A 21,977-nucleotide genomic window follows, 5' to 3' on the forward strand; every position below is an offset into this window, starting at 1 on the left:
TGACACAATGCTCTAGTGGCGCAGTGGTCGTGCCCTGAAACCACATAGCAAATGCCATACATATAGAGGGTTTTTTTTTATATATGCAGTTTAATTACTGCAATTTTTTATTGTTTATGATAGAAATCATGATGTGCGATGACTAACTTTTGAAATTTAAAGTTGTTTATATTAATAAAAGGAAGTTATTTTGTCTCATCAAAAACGAATTTTAAAAGACATCCGCTCTGAAGTATTAATACCTAAAACATATATGATTCTACAGTCATTTTGCATTATTTAGATGTAAAAGATCAGTAATCACTTCATTTTCACTCAAAAATTTCGGAAAAAAGAGGAGGGGAAAAAATTGGAAAATGGTGGTTTCAAGACACGACCACCACGCATCAAAGGGTTAAATGATTCAGAGGAAACATTTATTCAAAACTCATTAATCAACCTGGTTTAAGGCTTCAAAACACTTTTCCCTTGACAAATTATGTTGAAGCATTAAACAGATTAGATTAATACATATATTTGGTTTGTTTGATTTTGTATTATTTTCAGTTTTGTATTTGTATTGAAGTTTCTTTTAATTTTGCATATACTCCTTTTGGGTTACGACTTTCATTGAGAAATAATTGGTTAGGGCCTTTAAAAGGAAGACATTATAATCTATCTTTTAAGTTCCGACGTTTCCTTTTAATTTTATTAATTACATATATATATTATAAATTCAAAGTAAAAGTAATTAAAAGTAAATTAAAAAGGCCTATGACTTGTGCTAAAACTGCAAAGTTATTATATTATATGTATTTTTATCTTGTATATGAATATATAAAATAAAATATAAGTAAAATAAAATACTTCTTTAATTTGCAGTTATCCCTCGATTGCCCATTTTAATTTGATTATTTACCATTTCTGTCCTAAAAATATTAACTAATATCTCTCTGAACTGCATCCTTTAAAAATTAATCTGATATTTGATTTGTGCATGTTTAAAGCATTGTTGTATTTTTGGCTCGCAGAATGATTTTAATGTTTTAGTTTGTAAATAGTACCAGTCATAGTGGAAAAAAACTTTTAGCAATCACACTTGATTTGGAATTATGTTAATAGTTTTGAATCTACTATTTGTTTTGTGCATATTTAAAGTATTTTTATATTTTTTGACTACAATAACTAATTATTAAGTTTTTTATTGTTTTAGGTTGTAAATAATACCTGCCTATAGTGCAAATAAACTTTTGGTAATCACACTTGATTTGGACTTAGATTATTAGTTTCAAATTTGCTATTTAGTTTGTACATATTTAAAGTCTTGTAGTTTTGGCCCATAATAAGCGATTACTAAGTTTTATTAATGTTTTAGTTGTAAATAATAATAACCTACAGTGCAAGCGTACTTTCATTAATTGTACTTGATAGGTAGCTAAGTTATTAATATCTATTATTTTATTTGTACACATTTAAAGCATTGTTTTATTTTTAGCCCAAATAAACTTGTAAAACAAGTTTGATTTGGAGTTGGTTATTAGTGTCTAATCTATTATTTGTTTTTTACATATTGTATTTTCAGCCTGTAGTAAGTGATTGTTAGGTTTTTATTAATGTTTTCATTCATAAGTAGTAACTCGAAGTAGAAATAAATTTTTAGTTGATTCTACAGTTGCTGTATTTGGCATTTTTTTATTCGATTCTGAAGTAAAGATGAGACGATAATTCTTTTTAGTCTAGTAAATTTAGCAGGTATTTAGATTTAATGAAAGATTTAACCTTACAATTGCATGTGTATAACTGTAATTTTTTACACTTGGATAAATTAAATCAAATTTTTTCCCCTCTTTATAGGCGGATATATGTAGTGATGTTCCTGCAGTAAAAACGGTAGAATCTGCTGCAGTTTCTGTCTCCCTAAGTTCTATATGCTCATCACATATTGCTACTATACCCATCTCTGTTAATTCTACTTGTAGTGCACCTGTTGCTGCAATTTCTGTTTCTGTAAATTCTACCTGCTCTGCATCTACTTCTGCAATTCCCATCTCTGTAAATTCTACCTGTGATACACCTAGTGCTGCAATTCCTGTTTCTGTAAATTCTATTTGCTCTTCACCTACTGCAATTATCAATTCTGTAAATTCTACCAGCAGTGCACCTACTATTACAATTCCTGTATCTGTGAATTCTAGTTGCTCTTCATTTACTGCTGCGATTCCCCATTCTGTAAGTTCTACCTGCACTGTACCTACTGTTGCAGTTCCTGTTTCTGTAAGCTCTGCCTGCTCTGTACCTACTGTTGCAATTCCTTTTCCTGTAAATTCTATTTGCTCTTCACTTCCTGCCGTAATCCCTGATTCTGGAAGCTCTACCTGCTCTGCACCTATTGATGCAGTTTCTCTTCCTGTAAATTCTGCTTGCTCTTCACCTACTATCACTGCTACATCAGAACCTTCTGTTGGCCCACTACCTGTTACAGAATCCTCATTAGTAAGTTCATCTTCCATACCTGCTGCAGTTCCTGTATCAGCTGAATCCTGGAAACAACCACTTGAAAGAAACACTTCTAGAGTTAAGAAAATACCTCCAAAGAAGTCTGTATCAAAACTCAGAAAATTACCTCCTGTGTGGTCTGTAAATATTGTACCAGGTAATGGAGTAAGATTAAAATTTACTTGTATTCGTCCTGAAACCATCGAAAGTGTAGATGAGAGTACCGAATCAGCCGAGTCTGAGTTTTCAGATTAGCTCATGATATTTGTAGTTCATCAACTGTAAATGTATGTGCATAAATCAGTAGTAATATTAGTTTTTATTATTTAAAATCTGTTATTTCTTTTTTAAAAAAATTTTACCTTGGCTATCACATATGAACTTGTAAAATTTAAATTTTATAGTGCAGTATTATGAAGCTTTATAAGTGGTAAAATTAATTATTAAATATATTTTTATAAATAATCTTAACTGCAGATTTCATGAACGAGAATTTGTAATGCACAGCTTAACTTGCCAGTTTTGTCCCCCATTCTGTAAAGAATTTTTAAATATAAAGGTTGTAAATATATTGTATGTGATAACTTTTAAAACATTTAAGCTGTTTTTAGTCCCCCCCCCCCATAATTCACATTGTGAAATTAGTCATAAATCATGTGTTTTGTTCCATAAGCAGCTTACTCTATGATATTTATACATTATTTTATTCATTTTCTACAAATATTCCTTGCATTTCTTATCTTTTCTTGCAGATGTATCATAACATTTTGTAAATAAAAAAGAAAATTATTTATTGCATGTGCTAAAATAACCATCATAGATGATTCTTGTTGGTTATAAGTGTGGTTTTTGGAGATACCAGTGTAATTATATTTATAGTTAAATTGTTCTTGACAAAAGTAGTTAAAAAACTGTATTTTATTACCAGTTCCTTCATTTGGTGTTATTCATTATTACTTTTAAATTATTTAAGAATCCCTTCCTTATAATTACATTATTATCACATTTTAATAGTTTTTTTTGAGAGAGAGAGAAGTAACGTTTTGTGGCCTTAATCACAATTTGCTCAGAACTTATTTAAAACTTAAAAGGATGCTTTGGACAGCTTTTCACAACCCATAATTTTTTTTTTAAATTCAGAGCTGACAAATTTCTGCCAAAATAGTTAAAACTATCTGCTTATAGGTAGTTGAAACTGATAAGGGAAAAACTAGTATCTGTCACATAAGTATAAATTACAGAAATAACTGTAAGATGGCAGTTATAGAAATTCTTGAAGTAATTGAAAATATATCAAAATATTATAAGTAGCGGTAGGGAATATATTTTAAAATGAAGCATGTTCAGACCACAAAATACCCTAGAATTCACAATTCAGGTTCAGCTTTACTTTTTTTATGAAATAGATTACAGTAGAAGACCAGTTTAGCACTCTGCAATAACCAAAAGTTCAAAAATACATGCCCAATAAGATTTAATCGTTCAAGTTGACCTTTTCCATGAAATTCTCTCCAAGAGAAGATGGATTTAGTGTTCATTATAACAAAATACCCAGAAGATCTCATGTTGAATAAGATAGAATTTAAATAATAAACACAGCATGCATAACTTAGAAATGAAGAATTGTCTTCATATTTTTTTTTTTTTTTTTTTTTTTTTTCCGGATTGGTTAAATTGTATGTTTATTATTCGTTTACTGCCTATTATAACCAATTTGCCACTGGCTTAGCCAGAAAAAGCCAGCCTTATGAAAGTTTTGATGCATATTTTAACATTAAAAAATAGAATTTTTAATCTTATTTTTTCATTTCTAAAACAGTTGTGAACATAAAAAATTAAATAAGATAGCTGTTTTTGTAAAGTTAAATAAGATAGCTGTTTTTGTAAAATTAAATAAGATAGCTGTTTTACATTCATTGAAAATTAAATATGAAGTTTAGAAAGCCTCATTTGTTTTAAACTTGTGTAAAATAAATCTTACTAAGCTTTTGTTGCCAGATCAAAGTTGATAAATGACATAGATTTATTGTATAATTTTTCAAAATTCTGAAACTGTCCATTTGCTATCTGTAAATTAAATTCATGTTTTGAATATATTTTTTATCTTTGTTGAATATTTTAATCACTTTTGCATTAATTTATTATTTTTAAGCTCTCTTTTTAACTAATATTAAACAAGGGTCATAAATGGAATTACGATTTTGAATAAATTTCTTTTATTCTTTTTACATTAATCATGTTTTAATGTCAGCATATTAATAATAATAAACTTGGTTTTATGCATGTTAATGTATCACATATACTTGTTGTGTAACTAAGTTACAGATCTCTAAACCTCTAATAATAAATAACACTTCTTAATGATTATTTATATATATATATATATATATATATATTTGATAAAAGATCATTGTTGTAATATATGTTATATATTTAGTCTGTAGGGGACTTTTCGGAAATAGCATTTTAGCCTTCTGTCGAGTGTCTTCTTTGTATTTGCTATGCATGTGTATATCTTTAGAATTGTTTGTTTTGACTTTCAAGATGTGCCTTTGCAATAAAGCCTTGGCTGCAGTGTCTGATCGAAACTTTCTGATTATCTGCACCCCAATGGAAAGCTGCCAGCACATTGGCAATCTATAGGGAATCATAGTAATGTTCCATTTGTAAATAACAATCGAAAGAAACGGTACTTTCCCCTTAATTAGATGTAAACATTGCCAATGGTACATTTTCATTTTGGTGACAGTGCAGTATTCCAGCTTTGGCCAGAGACTTGAAATATGTACACCAGTTGTGAAAATAGAAATACTTTTGATAAATAAATCAAAAATGACATTCATTTCATTAAAAAAAATAGGAATAGTTGCTTTTAAGAGAAAAAACTCCATAAGAAAAAGGAGTTTTTCAGTGGTGAAGTATGAAATTTTTAAGAAAGAACTTGTACTTTGAATATTATGAAAATAAAATGTCAAATTTTACTCAAATGTTTTACTCTTTAAAAACAAAGAAATAGTTATGCACAAAGGAAAATATTTTTGAATAAAAAAAAAAAATCACAGATATTTCATTAAATAACCAGTAAATTTTAATTATGAAGCACAATTTATGCCAGAGGCTGCTATAAATTATTTTCTTCTGTCATGGCAGTTGATTTTCTAGAAGTCTTTGTAATGGTTTTTGAAAAATGTTTTTATATAAGGTTTAGGGCTAAATTCCGTTAAGTTTCCCATTCAAGAAAATCTTAAACCTTATGTTCAAAGTTTGTGTTAATCGATCTGACAGTTTGTTTAGCTTTAGTGCTACTAACAGTGATAATGTCCGTAATGACCTCAATTTTCTTTTTACCACCATTTCTTACTCTGTGGTTTGTGAACCACAAGTAGTCTCCAAAACTTGTTCTTTGGGGTCCTCCTAGATTTCTGAAAAAAGGCAAAAAATAAAATTCAAATTAACTGCATATTCTACATATAACTGAAAACCTCTTTGGAAATTACACATGGCAATTGTCTATCATGTTTTCTCCCAAAGCTGATATTTTTGTTTTCAATTACCAAGCTGATATTTTTATCTGATATTTTTTATACCAATTTTAAATTTAATTAGTTATCCTACCTATGGATTATCTACTTTAATCATAGCAACAAAAGAGGAATTTAAAGCACTATGTCAGGGGTGGTGCTTCCAAGCATACATCGAAACTTAGAACAGCTGTGTCATCGAAACTTAGAACAGGTCTTTCATCTCATAAACGTGAGTTTAAACATTTATGTAATTTTTAATTAATAATATATAATCTTATCTAAATTGTAAAAACTTTGAGTTATTGAAAATAAATATACATTATCTTCTATAAACTTGCCAATATTAACCATTTTTAATATCAATATGAAATTAAAAGAATTTGAAATAATTTTATTTTGAAAATATCCATATGCTCAAAAAATTGTTATTGAAAAGACAAGAATAACATGGTCCACAGAATATTCTAATTTATAAAAGTAATCCCCACTTGAAAAAAGTTTGAGAAATTCTGCTTTGCACTACTAAGAATTTCATTATGCAGTTTTCCTGTTAAAGCAATTTCAACGAAGTACTGCAAATCACTTATTTTAATATGAAGTTAAATTGTTTGTATCCATCTGGTTGTGGATTATGTTACTTTTTTACATCCCATGTCTCTCTATAACAAATATTAAAAATCATTTGTAATTCTTTGTCATTTTAATTTTTCTCTTATAATTATTTTGTTGCAGTACTCTTATTTTATACTTGAAATCTGTAAAAGTTATCCTTACTTTAAATCATAATTTTTTTTTCAAATTTATTTGATTTTAACATAGAAATAATTTGTTTTAAGCAAACAATTAGAACAAAGAGCTTGCAAATTAAAGATAAATTTAATACAGAATTATATTATTGTATAATTGTGTGAGCATCCTATAGCTTTCTACTGGATGCTCCTAGTTATAAAAGGTGGAAAACTTTAATTTAAACATCAAAGCATTGTTTGTTGTACACATACATGCAGAAATAGGCGAAAAAAAGGCTGCTTATTTTCTTATTTAGTATAAGGGGGGGCAAAAACTTTTAATATCATTTAGGAATCATGCTTTAGTAAATGAATCTTGGGTATTAAAAACTCAATCTTGTTGATTCGAACCCTGTTCTTTTACTAATACTCTTTTTGGCACAACTGGTAGAAACACTGAATAATTGAATGCTGTATGCTAAACAAGGATTGATTTCAGGATTTTTCGCACAAGTTACATTAGTAAACAAAAGTGCTGCTCCCTTGAGAAAATAACACAACTTCTTCCTGTGTGTAAGTAAATCCCAAATTCTCGTCGTAATTAAGCATATTGAAATACTGGTAAAATAATTGAGTATCCATTTAGAAATCCATGTGGAGAATGACAGAAAATTATTGTAATATCAGTGATGGCTACTGAAAACAATCTGTTGGTTACACCCAGCTAAAGTACCAAAATGTTTTGTAAGAAACAAGGAATTTTATGGGAACAAAAATCGCTGATGGGGGAAAAAGCACTGATCTATAAAATAATGGCATAGATTGGTTATTGCCACATGTGTATTTCAAAATATTACAAAATCATGATAGTTCTACTGAATAATAAGACTGGTGATGTGGGTAGTCAGAAAGTACTGTTTAATCTAACAATATTTGAATTTTAAATGACAATCTTCTGTAATGTTGCTCAGTATTGTATATTGAAATGCCTTTGGTCTTAATAGAAAATTCTGTATTTGTGATTGCAATGTGTACTATATACATGTGTTAATAACTGAAAATGTTTTCTATTTCAACATTGTTTTTTGGATATATATGTTCTTTCTAGTAATATGTAAAAAATAGTGCTGATGTATTTTGTTGTATGTCAAAGAGTAGAATATGGGCAGTTTTGAGTACCAAAAATAAGTTATGAAATTTATATAGATAAGAGTGTAGAATATTTGTATATAATATACATATATAGGAAATAATAACTTTTACTATTTGCAGAAAATCATGTATTTCTACATATGTTTTTACATTACCTCCATTAAAAAAAAGGGTACTTTTCTGTAAATCGGGCAGCCGTCACCATATATGGTAATCAGTTCATTTTGTGTCATGAATAGTTGTACATGATGATAAATTATTGCAATTCTCATATTTTTTAAGAGCAAAAGCATCAGAGAATTACACTCATTAAATATTATTATAGTATATGATACATTACTGTTATTAAAGTTTTTTTTTTTTTTTTTAATTCAGCTTTATGTATCGTTAGAATTGCCATCATCTAGATAGATTTTGTGTCAATATTTATGTACAAAGTAGTGCCCTCTTAACAGAAAAGTACTAAAGGAAGGAAGTATTCATTATCCATTTTTCAATTTTCTATATTACATGTTTTTCTTTAACATTTCATATGTAAAAATTTTGTACTGTTGTAATACTGGTAAAATAACTTTATTTGAATACATCATGTCGCTGTTTTTTAGAAATGGCATTAATTTTTATTCTAAAAATCATTTTTCTTTTCTGTAAAAGGAAAATATATGTAAAGATGCAACTTGAATTCAAACAGTGGTGCTTGATTTTGTATATATTAATATTCTGATATGATTTAGAACATTTTTATTATTTTGCAGAAGCATCAAAATTTTATTTTTCCAGAACAGAGTGGCACTTTTATATTTGAGATCATTTCATTGTTATAACTTAACTCTATATACCTTTTAAGCTCTAGTAGAAATTTATATGTTGGGGAAAAAATAAAATATTCCAATGGAGGGGCCTTAAAAGGTTTAGTAATAAATTTCTGTTTTAAGTAATTTACCAAGGGATATAAACCTTCTGTACTGAAAATTTGAGATAGTTCAGCTGTGTAATAACTTATTCTGTATATAGATTTTAAAGAAGTATACAGTAGAAATATAATAGTTTTACAAAAATATGTTTTAAACATATACTGGTCAGACTCAAATCTTTCTGAATTTTCAAGAAATTCAACGTGTTAAATTCTAAGAAAAATCTTATCTTTAGAAATCTTAGTAAATATTTAGAGATTAATGTCTTGTAATTAAAGAAATTGAGGTAAAAGAAACATTTGTAGTTGGGATAAATCAGTGGTTATAAGCCTAATTTAATAGAAATTAACCGAATTCTTAATTCTTCTTCTAAATGAAAGTAACAAAAATATAAGTTTTGTCGTGTATGTAGCTGTAACTGTAGTAGAATAATACCTAGTAGTGGAGATTGAGTGATGTTTAAATGATCATGTGTGATCTTATTTCAACCTGTTAGTAATTTATAAATATAAGCATATGATAAAACTGTTCCTGTTATTTAAGATTTGCCTGCATTAAAAAAAATTAAATCTGTTGCAATACATACAATAAATCCCAAGTCTAGTAAAGAGTTAACAGAATCTTTAAATGGCTCTTAAAACTTATTTAAGGGATTTAAAAATTTAACTAGTTATATTTATCATGTTTGAGATATTAATAAACGGAAATAAATGTACACAAGATCAGTTAAATGCCATTTAATCTGCAGTACTTGTTAGTATTCTGTTCTACAGTTACATGTTTTATTTTACAGTTACAGCTACAGATATGACCAGTTTGGCACCTTTTTATTACACTGACCTTTGGCAATATGTAAAATTGACATATTACAAGTTGGATGATTAGATTAACCTCTTGAATAAGTATAATAATGGTAGTAAAGTAACATTAGTTTTCAATAGTGAATGACTTCACAATCACAGCGTCTAAATAACAAATTGAAAAAGTCAATTAATAATTTCGATAACATCCACTCGTTATTTGCATCAAAATCTAGATTTTAGTTACTTTTTAATGTAGAAAACATATCCTGTTACATATTGGCCTCGAACCACTGATCATCACAAGGAAGTTACAGCTCTGACACCATTTTATAAAATAATGCTGAGCATCAACTGGTGTACCTATAAGGCATTAAATGTAGTATCAAAAATATGCTAAGTCAGTATTTTTTCAAACTGTTTGAAACATAATTTCTAATTTACACAGTACAGTGAAAAAGCATAAAAAAATTATTTTTAGCAAAGAATTCAAAAGCATAAGTTACTACTGCAGTATATACATATTTAGAGAAGTAAATTAAAAGTAGGATTTTTCATTCTGTTTTAGTCACAAGAATTCTGTTTAATATTGTCTGATATTGTTAAGCAGCATTATAATCTCTAATTAGGAAAGTCTGCCAGTTTTGAACTTTCAATTTTTCAGAAAACTATATTCATGAATCTGCTCATCTAGGGATACATGATAACAGAAAATTTAGCTGCTAATATTTTGTAGGTAGACAATTAAAAAACTGCAAAAAAAGTAATGAGGTTTGATAGTGCAAATGCTATTTGGCAGTTTGTCTTATTTTCAGTTGATTTACCCAGTGCAAATATGAAATAGTAAATGAATATATAAAAGCAAAGAATATTTATTTTAGCTGTCAGTACACAGTATATGAAATGTAATGTTAAATAGCTTTCATGTTAGCTGTATATGATCAGGCTTGTGCTTAGTGTGTAAATTATGTTGATCTATGCTTGATGCATGAGTTGCAGTAGAATACATTTTTCTTGAGTACATGCAAGTGGAAGAAAGTAAAGCATGCCAGCACATCCTGAGATTAAGTTTGTGTTTGGCAATCAAAAGCTTTTGCTTGTTTTGTGTATAAGAATTTAATTTCAACTTGCATCTTTTCTTTTTTAGAGTAAAAGAATCATCTGTATTTTTCCTCCCAATATGTTTAAAGCAAGTACGGATTGCAAAACTGAGGAAGGATTTTTCTAAAAAGCAATGAAAATATTGTAAATACAGCAGTATGAAAAAAAAAATTGAATATGTTTTCTCATTTAGAAATACATAATGTTAGAAGAAATAGTTTCTAAACTGATATAAATTGAAAATTTAAAATGTATAAATTTTAAATATTTATGCAGTGCTGTGTTGGTAGTTTTTCAAAGTCTAAAAATCATCAAATTTCATCCAAAAGTTTGCCATTACTGATCAGAAACACCGTTTTTAATAGTTTTTTGTTCCCCCTTCTTCCTCTTCTTCTTTATCATTTGTAGAATATTAGTAGCTGTATTTTTTACTATTGTGTATTTCTAGGGCAGCAGATTCATATACCATATTCTTGTATATATAAGCCGCAACCTTAATTTTTACTTCTAATTTTAAAAAATCTAAAGCCACAGATACCTTATCTACCATCTATGATGCTTCCCCCCCCCATTTTGGAATGTGATAGCTGCTAAAATGAAAACAGTACTTATGACACACAGAAAATGTTTTATTATCAATCAGAAAGAATATGTGTCTGTGTTTAGCACCTCTTGTTCACGGTTGCTCTCAGTACGACTGAAATAGTTGATTGCATTACCAGTATTACTATTGCTGGTACTGGTATCCCACTTCATGTTATCCCCAGAGCCATCTAGAGCAGTGGTCTTTACAGAAGGGGCTTGTGAAAAACTTCTTTGAGATTGCAAGGTGGTTGAAAAGCTGCATAATAGGGTTCCAGATGTATTATAAAATATATATTCTGGAGAATTTGGGTCAAAATATGGCCCAAGCACCCAAAATAGGATCACAATCCTAAGACGTTTGGGAACTACAGGTAGAATATCAGATATTCCACATGTCAAAAGTTCTTTAACTATTGTTTGAGGCTTGACATTTTCAAATGTTTGATTGCCTAAGATTTTCCTTCAAACTACCTGCTACCACAACTAAACTTGGATGCCCAACAACAAATGAATTTATACTCGGTTGTTAAATACGCATTATTATATTGCCACATGTTTTTGTGTACTTATATCTAATCAATCATGTATATAATACCATATGTATACCTGATTTTCATCTGCTTTTAAAAATAAAAAAAAATGTGTAGCTTGTACTCAATTACAGTATATTTTCCAGAAGTATTGATCGTTTAAGACTGACACATTCCTCGTTTAGATGTGAATCAGTTACAATAATCAAAACAACAAATTTTAATATTGATAAGGAATTTCTAGGGTGCTTTTTTTAATAACATTTTATGGTATGAACATACAAATCTATTAAATCAGTGATTATTTAGTTCTCGTTTGATTTTCAAAGAAATAGCAGTTACTCTATTATTTCATAGTTTCATTTTTTTAATTCATGATATGCGATTTCTTTAATGTGTTTGTATACATACAAATCTTTACATTAATTTGAAATTTATGTATGATTTATGTGTACTTAATAACTTATATTCGTTTATTTGTCTCTGAATGAGGAATCTATTTTAACATTGCATGTGTGGTGTTAAAATAGATTCTTCATTCAGAGACAAATAAACGAATTCAAGTTCTTTTCACATGCTTTGTAGTTTTACTATTATTAAAATTCAAATTGTATTTTACATATATCAAATGATGCATTTAATAAAGATAGCTTTAATTGAAAACAAAGAAAGTTCAGGAGATTTAAGTTTGAACAAGTGACTCTGTCAAAGAATTTGAAAGATATGTAGGGATTTCTTAATAAATATTTTACTATAAGAATATGTATTTTGAATTTTAATTAGAAATTTCATTAGTTAAAGAAGTAAACATATATTTTAATTTGTATGAAAAGTGGTGAGATGAAGTATAATGAAAGTAATTTTAAATGTTTTTAAAAGTATGAAATTTAAAAATTTATTCACCAAAAAATTCTTTTTGAAAAGTTAGTTTTATGGGTTATGCACAATATTGTTTATTCCTAATTACTCATTCGGTAAAGTTGCTGAACATTGGTAGTTGGTTCCAGGATTTGAATTCCAGCAAACAGGTTGAATGCATGGTGTTTTTGTGGTTTTTCCCTATGTGTAACATGTGTGTGAGCAAGTTTCCTTAGAAAGTCCTCTACAAAGGCATCCCTCTCATTAGGCAGATAGTCCTCGAATACTTTGCAATAATCAAATAAATCATTTGTTTAGAAAAAATGTATGTTGATTTGAGATTATTTTATAAATATTATTCAGATATTTAATAATTAATCAAAGAAGTTTAGGAGTTGTACTCAAGATGTACTTTTTCTTGACTAAGGATATTTTCATTGTTGGAAATTGAGTATTATTTATTGATTGTTTTGAAGTTATCTTTTTTTCAAAAATCGTTCTTCAACTGTCATATTATTATAAAATTAAAGTAGTATTATAAAGTATTTATGTGAATAAAAAAAAGTTATATGTACACTATTTGAATATCATTTCATCTTACTTCTTATAATGTCCATTTTTTTAAATTCAGAATTAAACACCTTTTAACATATTTAGTTCAGTGTAAGAAAATTTCAATCATAGTTGAAACTTACTATGATTGAAATTTTCAGATTTGATGATATCAGTCTTGAATTTTTTTTTAAACTTCACATTAAAGTGATAATTTCAGCAGTTTTTTTTTTTTTTTTTTTTTTTTTTTTTTTTTTTTTTTTTTGTTAGATATTAACATATATGCACAATGACAGAAATAATACTAAATCATATTGAAAATATATATTAAAAAAATTATCCAAGAAACCTCTATAATGTCTCATATAAATATGATATTACTCTGATTTTATTTTGAGTTCTATCATTAATGCACTTCTGACCTCAATTTGAAGTATCATGTATCCTGGTTACTCCCTTGTTAACCTTTTCTCTACCACTGAGTCATGTATACTCCAGCAAACATTTAAAAAATTTTAACTTATATCTGCATTATAATCAAGCCAATAAGTTTCAGTTCAAAGAAAATGTTATTAAATCTGTACTACATAAAAGTGGAACACATTATACAAAAAGTAAATAAGTAAATAATACTTATGTGTAAAAAATAAATTGGTTGTGAAAGAGTTAAAACTGCTGCTACATAAAAGCCCATGGTGACATCTGAAATACTGTGGTTTCTCAATATAAGCTAAAAGTGTTTTTTTTTTTTTTTTTTTTTTTTTTTTTTAAATTCACAAATTCAAAATTGAAGTAAAAAAAAAAAAAATCCTAATATGGTGTGTGGTAGACTTATCTTCTGTGCCATTTTAGATTTTATTTTAAATTAAATGTTTCCATAAACTTAATAAAAACTATAAAGATTTTTTTTTAAATGAGATATTTGGGGATTTATAACTTGCACATGACTAAGAGAAAAGCACCTACATTTTTCATGAGATTAGCAGATCCATATATGAGCTGACCTCATGATTTAGCTTTAGAAAAATATCCAAAAATTCTTGGCTCGAAATATATATATTACACGCTGGCCAATTAAGTTTACCTTTTCTGGCAACTTTAACAAGGAAATACAATGTTTGTTTATTAAATAAATCGGTCTTTTAAAGAAAATCTGCGAGATTATTATTCAGTTTGAAATTTGCAAAAATTCTTTCAGTCTAAGTGTAAAGTTTAGCAAATGAAAAATAAAGTAACAGAATTTATCATGCAGTGTTTAAAAAGGTTGTAACATTGTTATAAGATTATTTTCTAAATTATATTAAAAGTATGAGCAGTAGATAATCTAAGATTATGATACATTAAGTGGCGTTGACTTTCTATTCTTGTGTTTATTTTGCGATGGGGAGGAGGAATGAAATGCGTAATTGTGCTGCTAAATAAAATAGTCCATATGATACATTTATTGTCACATTCTGAACATTAACTGCATCTAGTAACCTATGTTTATATCTGAGTTGTTTTTAATAATTAGAAAGAAAACTCAGCTTTGTACCTCTTGTAACTGTTAAATTAGTGAACATATTAAAATTATATTTTGATTTGCAAATGATGAATATCTTTTCTTCTTGAGTTCTTCCGTTTGCAATTAAAGTGCAAGTACTGAGCGGACTATTTTCTTTGTTGTTTTGAGAAAATTAACTGAGATTTATGCTTTTCATTCCTTGTTTATACAAAAACATTGAAAGATGTGTATATTTTTCTTTTTCTTTATATTTTGAAATTTATTGTTCAGTTTCTGAATCATAGAACTGTAGTTTACAGATCTGTAGTAAACTTATACCAAAGTATATGTATTCATACCTATCACCTTTTAAGGAATTGTCACATTCCCCCTTATGTCTGTAGTAGTGTAAATAGAGCATGTTCACCTAGCGTTGGAAGATTGGTGGTTCATATCCTAAAACAGAGTATTTGATTTTCTCTTGTTTTTTGACACAGAAAAAGTATTTTTAAAATGTATCGTGATATCTGAACAGGGAACCATTAGCATTTGTTGACTAAATATTCAAATCTGAGTGAGGACAACGATGATTTTTTTTGCTCAGGAAAAAATGTATGAAATGTGTCTGCAATCGTAGATAATGAATCATAATTTTTTTCAAGAATTTACGTTGGATAAATACTGCAGAGAATTTTTTTTAGCTCAAATTTGACCAGAAGGACTATTAATTTCGTATTGCATTGATTCACTATAAACAACAAATCTCTTTTTAAATTGTTGCCACCAAATATTATCGCCCTGTATTATATTTAAAGAAATTAAATAATGAAGAATCTGCATAAATGTATGTTATCTTTCTCGCATTGTGATAAAACAACGGTACATAGAGCCATCAAATTTTGAATAACCTACGAATTTGCTTTATTATCTATTTAAAATTTTGTAAAACTTTAATATTTTTTATTAACAAAGTTAATGATTTGAAAAAGTGTTCCATTGACATTAACATTGCATGCATCTTCAACCACAGATATTTATACACAAGGTTTCTTTTTTTCTTATATTGCTGTTGTATTTAATTTTATGCAAAGAGCAAAATATTTAAAAATAAAGGTATTACTTAAAACGTTAAAATATTATATGCCCCTTGGCATAATATAAAATCTGAAAACTTTCGTCCCCCCCCAGAAGTGCTAGTATAGAAATGGCATTTTGCATTGAATCACTTTTTAAATTGTTGCTACCAAATATTGTCACCCTATATTATATATAAAGAGATTAAATAGTAAATAATCTGCATTGAATGTATATTTGTTCTTCGCATTGTGAAAAAACAGTGATACCTAAAGTCATCAAATTCTTAATAACATAGTCCTCCACCTGCAAGCCCAGATTTTGAATTTTGTTTTATTATCTGTTTCATATATTTTAAAGTTTAACGAATTTTTTATTAAGAAACTCAGCAATTTCAAAGCGAGCAGTTGCAACACACTGTGTGAAATAAAATATTTTCATCTGCAGTGTTCGACGTTGCTTATCAGAAATTCTAAATATATGTCATTTTTAAATAATATTTTTAGCCCAAATCCCTTCAAAACATGTACGTATATGCGAATGATAAAAAAAATGCCACTTTGGGCATAATATAAAGTCTGAAAGCTTTCAATATTTTTTTTTTTAAGTTTTTTATTTTTGAATGAGAAACAATTCTGCACTTACTAGAATTCAAACTACAGACTTTCCAGCTGTTAGCTGAGCATACTATCACTTGCACACAAGAGCATGTATAAGGGAATGTTAAGTTTTTTTATATATTTTTTCCCATTTAAATTTCAGTTAGGGAGAGACCTAATCGATTAAATTCAGATGGTGAATTATCATCCAACACATTTTTAACTTGGGTTTCATTTTAGAAGTATTTAAGCGAGAATCGTGAAGTGACTATACCTTCACTGGGCTATGAATACTGCAGCTGTTAGCTGCGCATGCTACCAATTAAACTGTAAAGGCATGCATGGAGGAATGCAATAAATCCTTGTAATTGCTTTTCTTAATTAATTCTTTTAGCAGTTTTGGAAGAAGATGTGTCTTCTTTTTAAATATCAATAATAATGATTTTCTATATTGTAGGCTGTTGTTAAATTTTAGTGATTTCTGTTAAATAAGAAAAGGGATTTAAATCACTTAAATTGATAGCTAAAACTATATAATAAAATACAGTTTAGTAGTTAATTTTGTTGTTCATATTCCTGTAGTTTAACTTTTACATTAATATTTCAGATTTTTCTGAAGTAGCAAATGGTTTGCAAAAAGTATTCCAGTTTTGTCTGTGTATAATTTTTTTAGTATTAATTTGTTTCTCATAGTTTATTTTCTAAATGTTTAGAAATTTAAAATTTATTCTGGGGTATTTTTCTGTCCATATATTATTATTACTAATATATTTATTGTATTTAAATTGTCGAGTAAAGATGTATATGTTTGTGAGAAATTATTTTTCAGTGTACTTTAATGTTTCTAATTTATTTACATGTATTGAATTTTTGTAATTTTAAATGGCTGCTATTTTTGCACTATTTATTTTAAGGAAAGAAATTATTTATTTAGGCTAGTTAAACTATCAAAATTATATGATTTTGTAGGTTTGGGTGTATGTGTTCATTTTATACATTCGGTTATTTTGTTTCTTTTAACATTAAAAAGAATTTGTTCTGTGATTTTCTTGCTGTAAATCTACAATTTTTAATATTGTGCAATGTGTAGCTGCTATTTTGTTAAATAATTTAAATCTGTAAAATATTATTTCACCCTTATGTATATATTAAAGGAATGTGTAAACATAAAACTTTGTATACACTAGTCTCAATTTAGTCATAGCATTTGCTGTAAATGTGTGTACAACAATATTAATTTAATCACAATTGTGTTTAGATCAGAGCTTGATTTACACAAGGGCAAATGGGACCCAAATCATATTTGAATACTATCTAAAGATTGTGAAAAGAATTTTTTTAACACAGGAATTTCAAATCATACATTTTGAAGCAAATACACAGGGAAAAAATGTGTTTTATGAAAGATTACACAAATGAAATGAATTTTAATATATTTACAGTATTTTTTCTTTCATTAAAAAGTAATTTTGCTTTGTAACATGTATTATCGTTTTTAACTGTCATAATCAAGATGTTCAAAAATCACTAAAATGAAAGATAAAAGATATTTTGAAAGACATATGAAATGAAAGTGTGAAAATATTTGCTATGTATAATAATAACAAATAAAAAAGCCAAATTTTTGGAAAATAGCTAGTTGAATAAATAACATATATGTGTGTCTGATCAAACTTTTAACTAATTATCTGCTGATAAACAGCAGTAAGTTTTTCGTCCAAAGAGGCAATTTGCCCTGAAGGACTAATTTCATTTTGGCATTTTGCCTTGAAAACTTTAAAAGGCTGTATCACTTTTCAAATCGTTGCTACAGATATTATCGCCCTTTATTATATTTGAAGAAATTAAATAATGAAGAATCTGCATAAGTATATATGTATGTTTCTTGCATTGTGATGAAACAATGGTACCTAAACCATCAAATTTTGAATCACGTAATCCTACTGTGAATATGATCATCTGGAAGCCCAAATTTGAAATTTGGAATTTGTTTTATTATCATTTCGTATTTTGTAAAACTGTAACGAATTTTTGATTAAGAAACTCAAAGATTTCAAAGCGAGCGATAGCAACGTTGTACAAAAAAAAACGTTTTTATCTCCAGCGTGTGAGACTGCTTATGGGAAATTCTAAAGATATGCTTATTTTGCAATATTGCTCTTGAACTAATTTTTATAGTTTAAGTGTGAAGAACATGATATTTGATAAATAAAGGTAACACATAAAATGTTTAAAAACGCCCTTTTGGACATAATTTAAAAACTGAAACCTTTCTTTTTTTTTTTTTTTTTTTTTTTTGTTGTTGTTGTTGTCTTTTGAAATTGCCAAGGACTGGGGTTCAAAATTCTGAAGTGTAATAGCCAGTTGCGTATTGCTGCAAAGTAAATTTTTGATGCTAATTTAAATGCGTATTGAAATGGATTCAACTCATGTAAAGAGTCCAATCCATATTTGTGCACATATATATAAATTTATTTATATGCTTTAAATTTTATTTCTTCACTAGCAGATGCTGAAGGCCTGACTGAATACGGCAAATGAGACAAATGCCTTGTTTAAATTATGATTAGCTTTAAAAATGCTAAAATTAGAAGCAGGAACAAAATTTAAAATTTCCAGTTTTAGTTTTTATGTTATTTTTTCAAAATCAGGTACTGTCCCACTGTCCTGATTCTTACTATTGATTGAGTTTATCGCAGGCCTGCTGATAAACTTGATTATGAAACTGATAAATAATTGCATTATTTTGACCTCATCTTCATAATTTAATTAATTAAAGTTTATAATCAAGGCAATAAGAATTTTTTTGTGTTGTTTGTTCTCTTTGGCCTAGTGTTTTTGCATGGGTATAAGAAACAACCATGACTAAAAATTTATTCCAATGTGTGCTGGTTCGACTGTATACTAAAGACAACTTTACAACAACGAATTTTATTTTGTTGGACTGTAATATAACTAAAAATGTAAATCAAAGTAATGAATTCCTGACCATAGAAGATCAAAACTTGTATGCTTCGCTAGGAGTCCGAATTGAAACTGTCTAATATTGTGCTGTACATAAAGAGGTTATCACACATGGCTACAGTCCCTGCTAGACGGGACTTGCTACATAGGGGGCAACATACAGCCCCACGTTGCAATATTTATGATATGCAAATTAAATGTAAGCATATACATAGTAGCACATACATATTGAACATAGTATTGTTCAATATCAAATACTAACAATTCAGCTATTCATTTTCTATTTTCATTTTTTGTCAATGAAAATAAAAAATGAAAAAATGAATAGCTAAATTGCAACAATGCTTTAGGACCAGCTTGTTTCATTTTTGGTTAATGAAAATAAAAAATGAATAGCTGAATTGTTATTATTTGATATTAATTTGTATGCTTAGATTTAGTTTAGTTAACTTAAAGTTAGTAAATCATTTACAGAATGAAATAAACAATTCAGAAAATTCGATAAAATTTGAACATCTGCAAATTTTTTTAATAATTATGGTATGTATATCAACATTTCAAACATTAAAAATTCAAATTTTTTTCATCAAAATTACCAAAATATAAGTATAATAAAAGAACAATGTATATTTTTTATTAACAATGAAACTTAATCTTTGTAGTTATCCTCAATAGGCAATAAACAAATTTTTGATATTGGCCTTTTAATTGGGCCAAATTTTGTGTTAATGGCTGCTACTCGTATCTTACCATCTTTAACAGGAATTGTGATAAATTCTTCCTAATAATCATTTAAATGGAGGTAACTGATCACCTTTAATAATAATCATTGTATTTTTCTTTATATTGTCTTTTGAAAAATACCATTTCTTTCGTTGTTGGAAGTGCTTAAGATAGTCAGTTACCCATTGTTTCCATATAATCTGTATCATTTTAGTTAATTTTTGCCATTTTGACAATCTGCTTTCTGACAGATAAAAAATTTGAGGTTCTGCAATTGAGTTTATGGGTCTACCTATTAAAAAGTGACCTGGTGTCAAGGGTTGATGATAAAGAGGAAAGAGGTCTCGAATTTAGTATTCCTTCAATTTGATTAATTACGGTTAAAAATTCTTCATGGGTTAGTTTAGCATCGGAAATAGTTCTTTTATGGTGAAATTTAAAAAAATTCATTCCGGCCTCCCAAATTACACCAAAAGTGGGGGCACGAGGAGGAATGAATTTCCAAGAGATATTTTCAGATGCCAAATACTTACCCAAAACTTCATCAGGGACACTAACTAAAGAAGCAAGTTTCTTTAACTCTTTGTGAGCTTCTACAAAATTAGTTGCATTGTCACTAAATAGACATGAACTCTTACCTCTACGCGAGGAAAATCATTTTAAACGTGCAATAAAGGCTTGAGATGTGAAGTCAAATACTATTTCCAAATGAATCGCTTTTGTAACTAAGCAGACAAAGATTGCCATATAAACTTTATGCAAACAACCTTTTTTTTGATTTCTATATTTGATTAGAAAAGGACCTGCAAAAATCTATCCCTGTGTTATGAAAGGTTTGGATTTACACGTTCAGAAGGTAAATCGGCCATTAATTGATCTGAAATTCATTGATTGGCCATTAATTGATAGATTTATGAGGAAAACAAATTAAGCATTCGTGAACTGTTTTTCTAGCTACGTCCTTGCCACCATTGGGCCAAAACCTTTCCCTAACAAAATATATAACAATGCTTGAGGACTAGCATGAAAATTTTTCAAATGATAGTGAATAAATATTAGCTTAGTAAGCTTGTGATTTTTGGCAATAAAATTTGATGTTTAGAATCATAATTAGTTGTGGCATGAGTTAAGCGACCGCCCACACGTAATAAACATTTTCCATCTAAAAATGGATGTAAAGATTTTACCTGACTTTTGATTACTTTCTTATCGGTGCTACTTTGGTAGACGGTTGCACGGAATTTTGGCGATTTACGATGGCGCAATTGTTGGCGCGATTTTTACAATCATCAGCCATCATGAAAAACGCTGTTTCTACGCATAGTAAAGTATTCGAAACTTAAAAAAAAAAAAATAAATAAATAAATATCGTTAAAAGTAATGGATTAATTTTTTGTTGAAAATGTTGTTTTTTAAGATGGCAGGCAAGTGTAAATAAATACATTTACTATGAGTATAAAATACTAAAGTAAGGCAATTATTACTTTCATATAGCAAAAAAAAAAAAAAAAAGAATAAAAACACCGCTATAAAAACATTGTGCCAACGTTTAATTACATTAAAATATTACTGAAATTGAATATCGAATTAAAAACCATCCTACCAACATTTAAAAGAACTAGAATATTATTAAATTCAAATACTTAATACATTATATAAAATATAATTAACATTAAAACATATGTGACAATAATTATCTCAGCAATTTTTGAAAATAGTGTATTAATTTTTTAACAAAAATTGAAGTATACAATTATAAAATAAAAGAAAAATATGCACTTACATTTTTTGAGTAATTTAACCTCTTGTTTATTGATAAGTACCACAAAAAAAAAAAATCGAAATCGTAATTGAATTGGCTCTTTTAACTATCTTCATCTGTTATCCACATATCTCGCACTTCATTGAAGAAACA

General features: G+C 27.9%; 1 protein-coding gene across 1 annotated transcript in view; it reads left to right on the top strand.

The window, feature by feature from the left end:
- The window catches only part of LOC118205583 (uncharacterized), a 56,724-nt gene extending 38,715 nt beyond the window's left edge, over positions 1-18,009 (top strand). The window contains exon 2 of the mRNA XM_035377874.2: positions 1,834-18,009. Coding sequence (XP_035233765.2) covers positions 1,834-2,730 — 897 coding nt within the window. The 3' untranslated portion in view covers positions 2,731-18,009. The remainder of the gene's footprint in view (positions 1-1,833) is intronic.
- Positions 18,010-21,977: the final 3,968 nt, after the last annotated feature.

This window comes from Stegodyphus dumicola, chromosome 5 (assembly GCF_044657685.1).
Source record: "Stegodyphus dumicola isolate Sdum_Otavi_A_Nest chromosome 5, ASM4465768v1".
Classification (NCBI taxonomy): Eukaryota; Metazoa; Arthropoda; class Arachnida; order Araneae; family Eresidae; genus Stegodyphus; species Stegodyphus dumicola.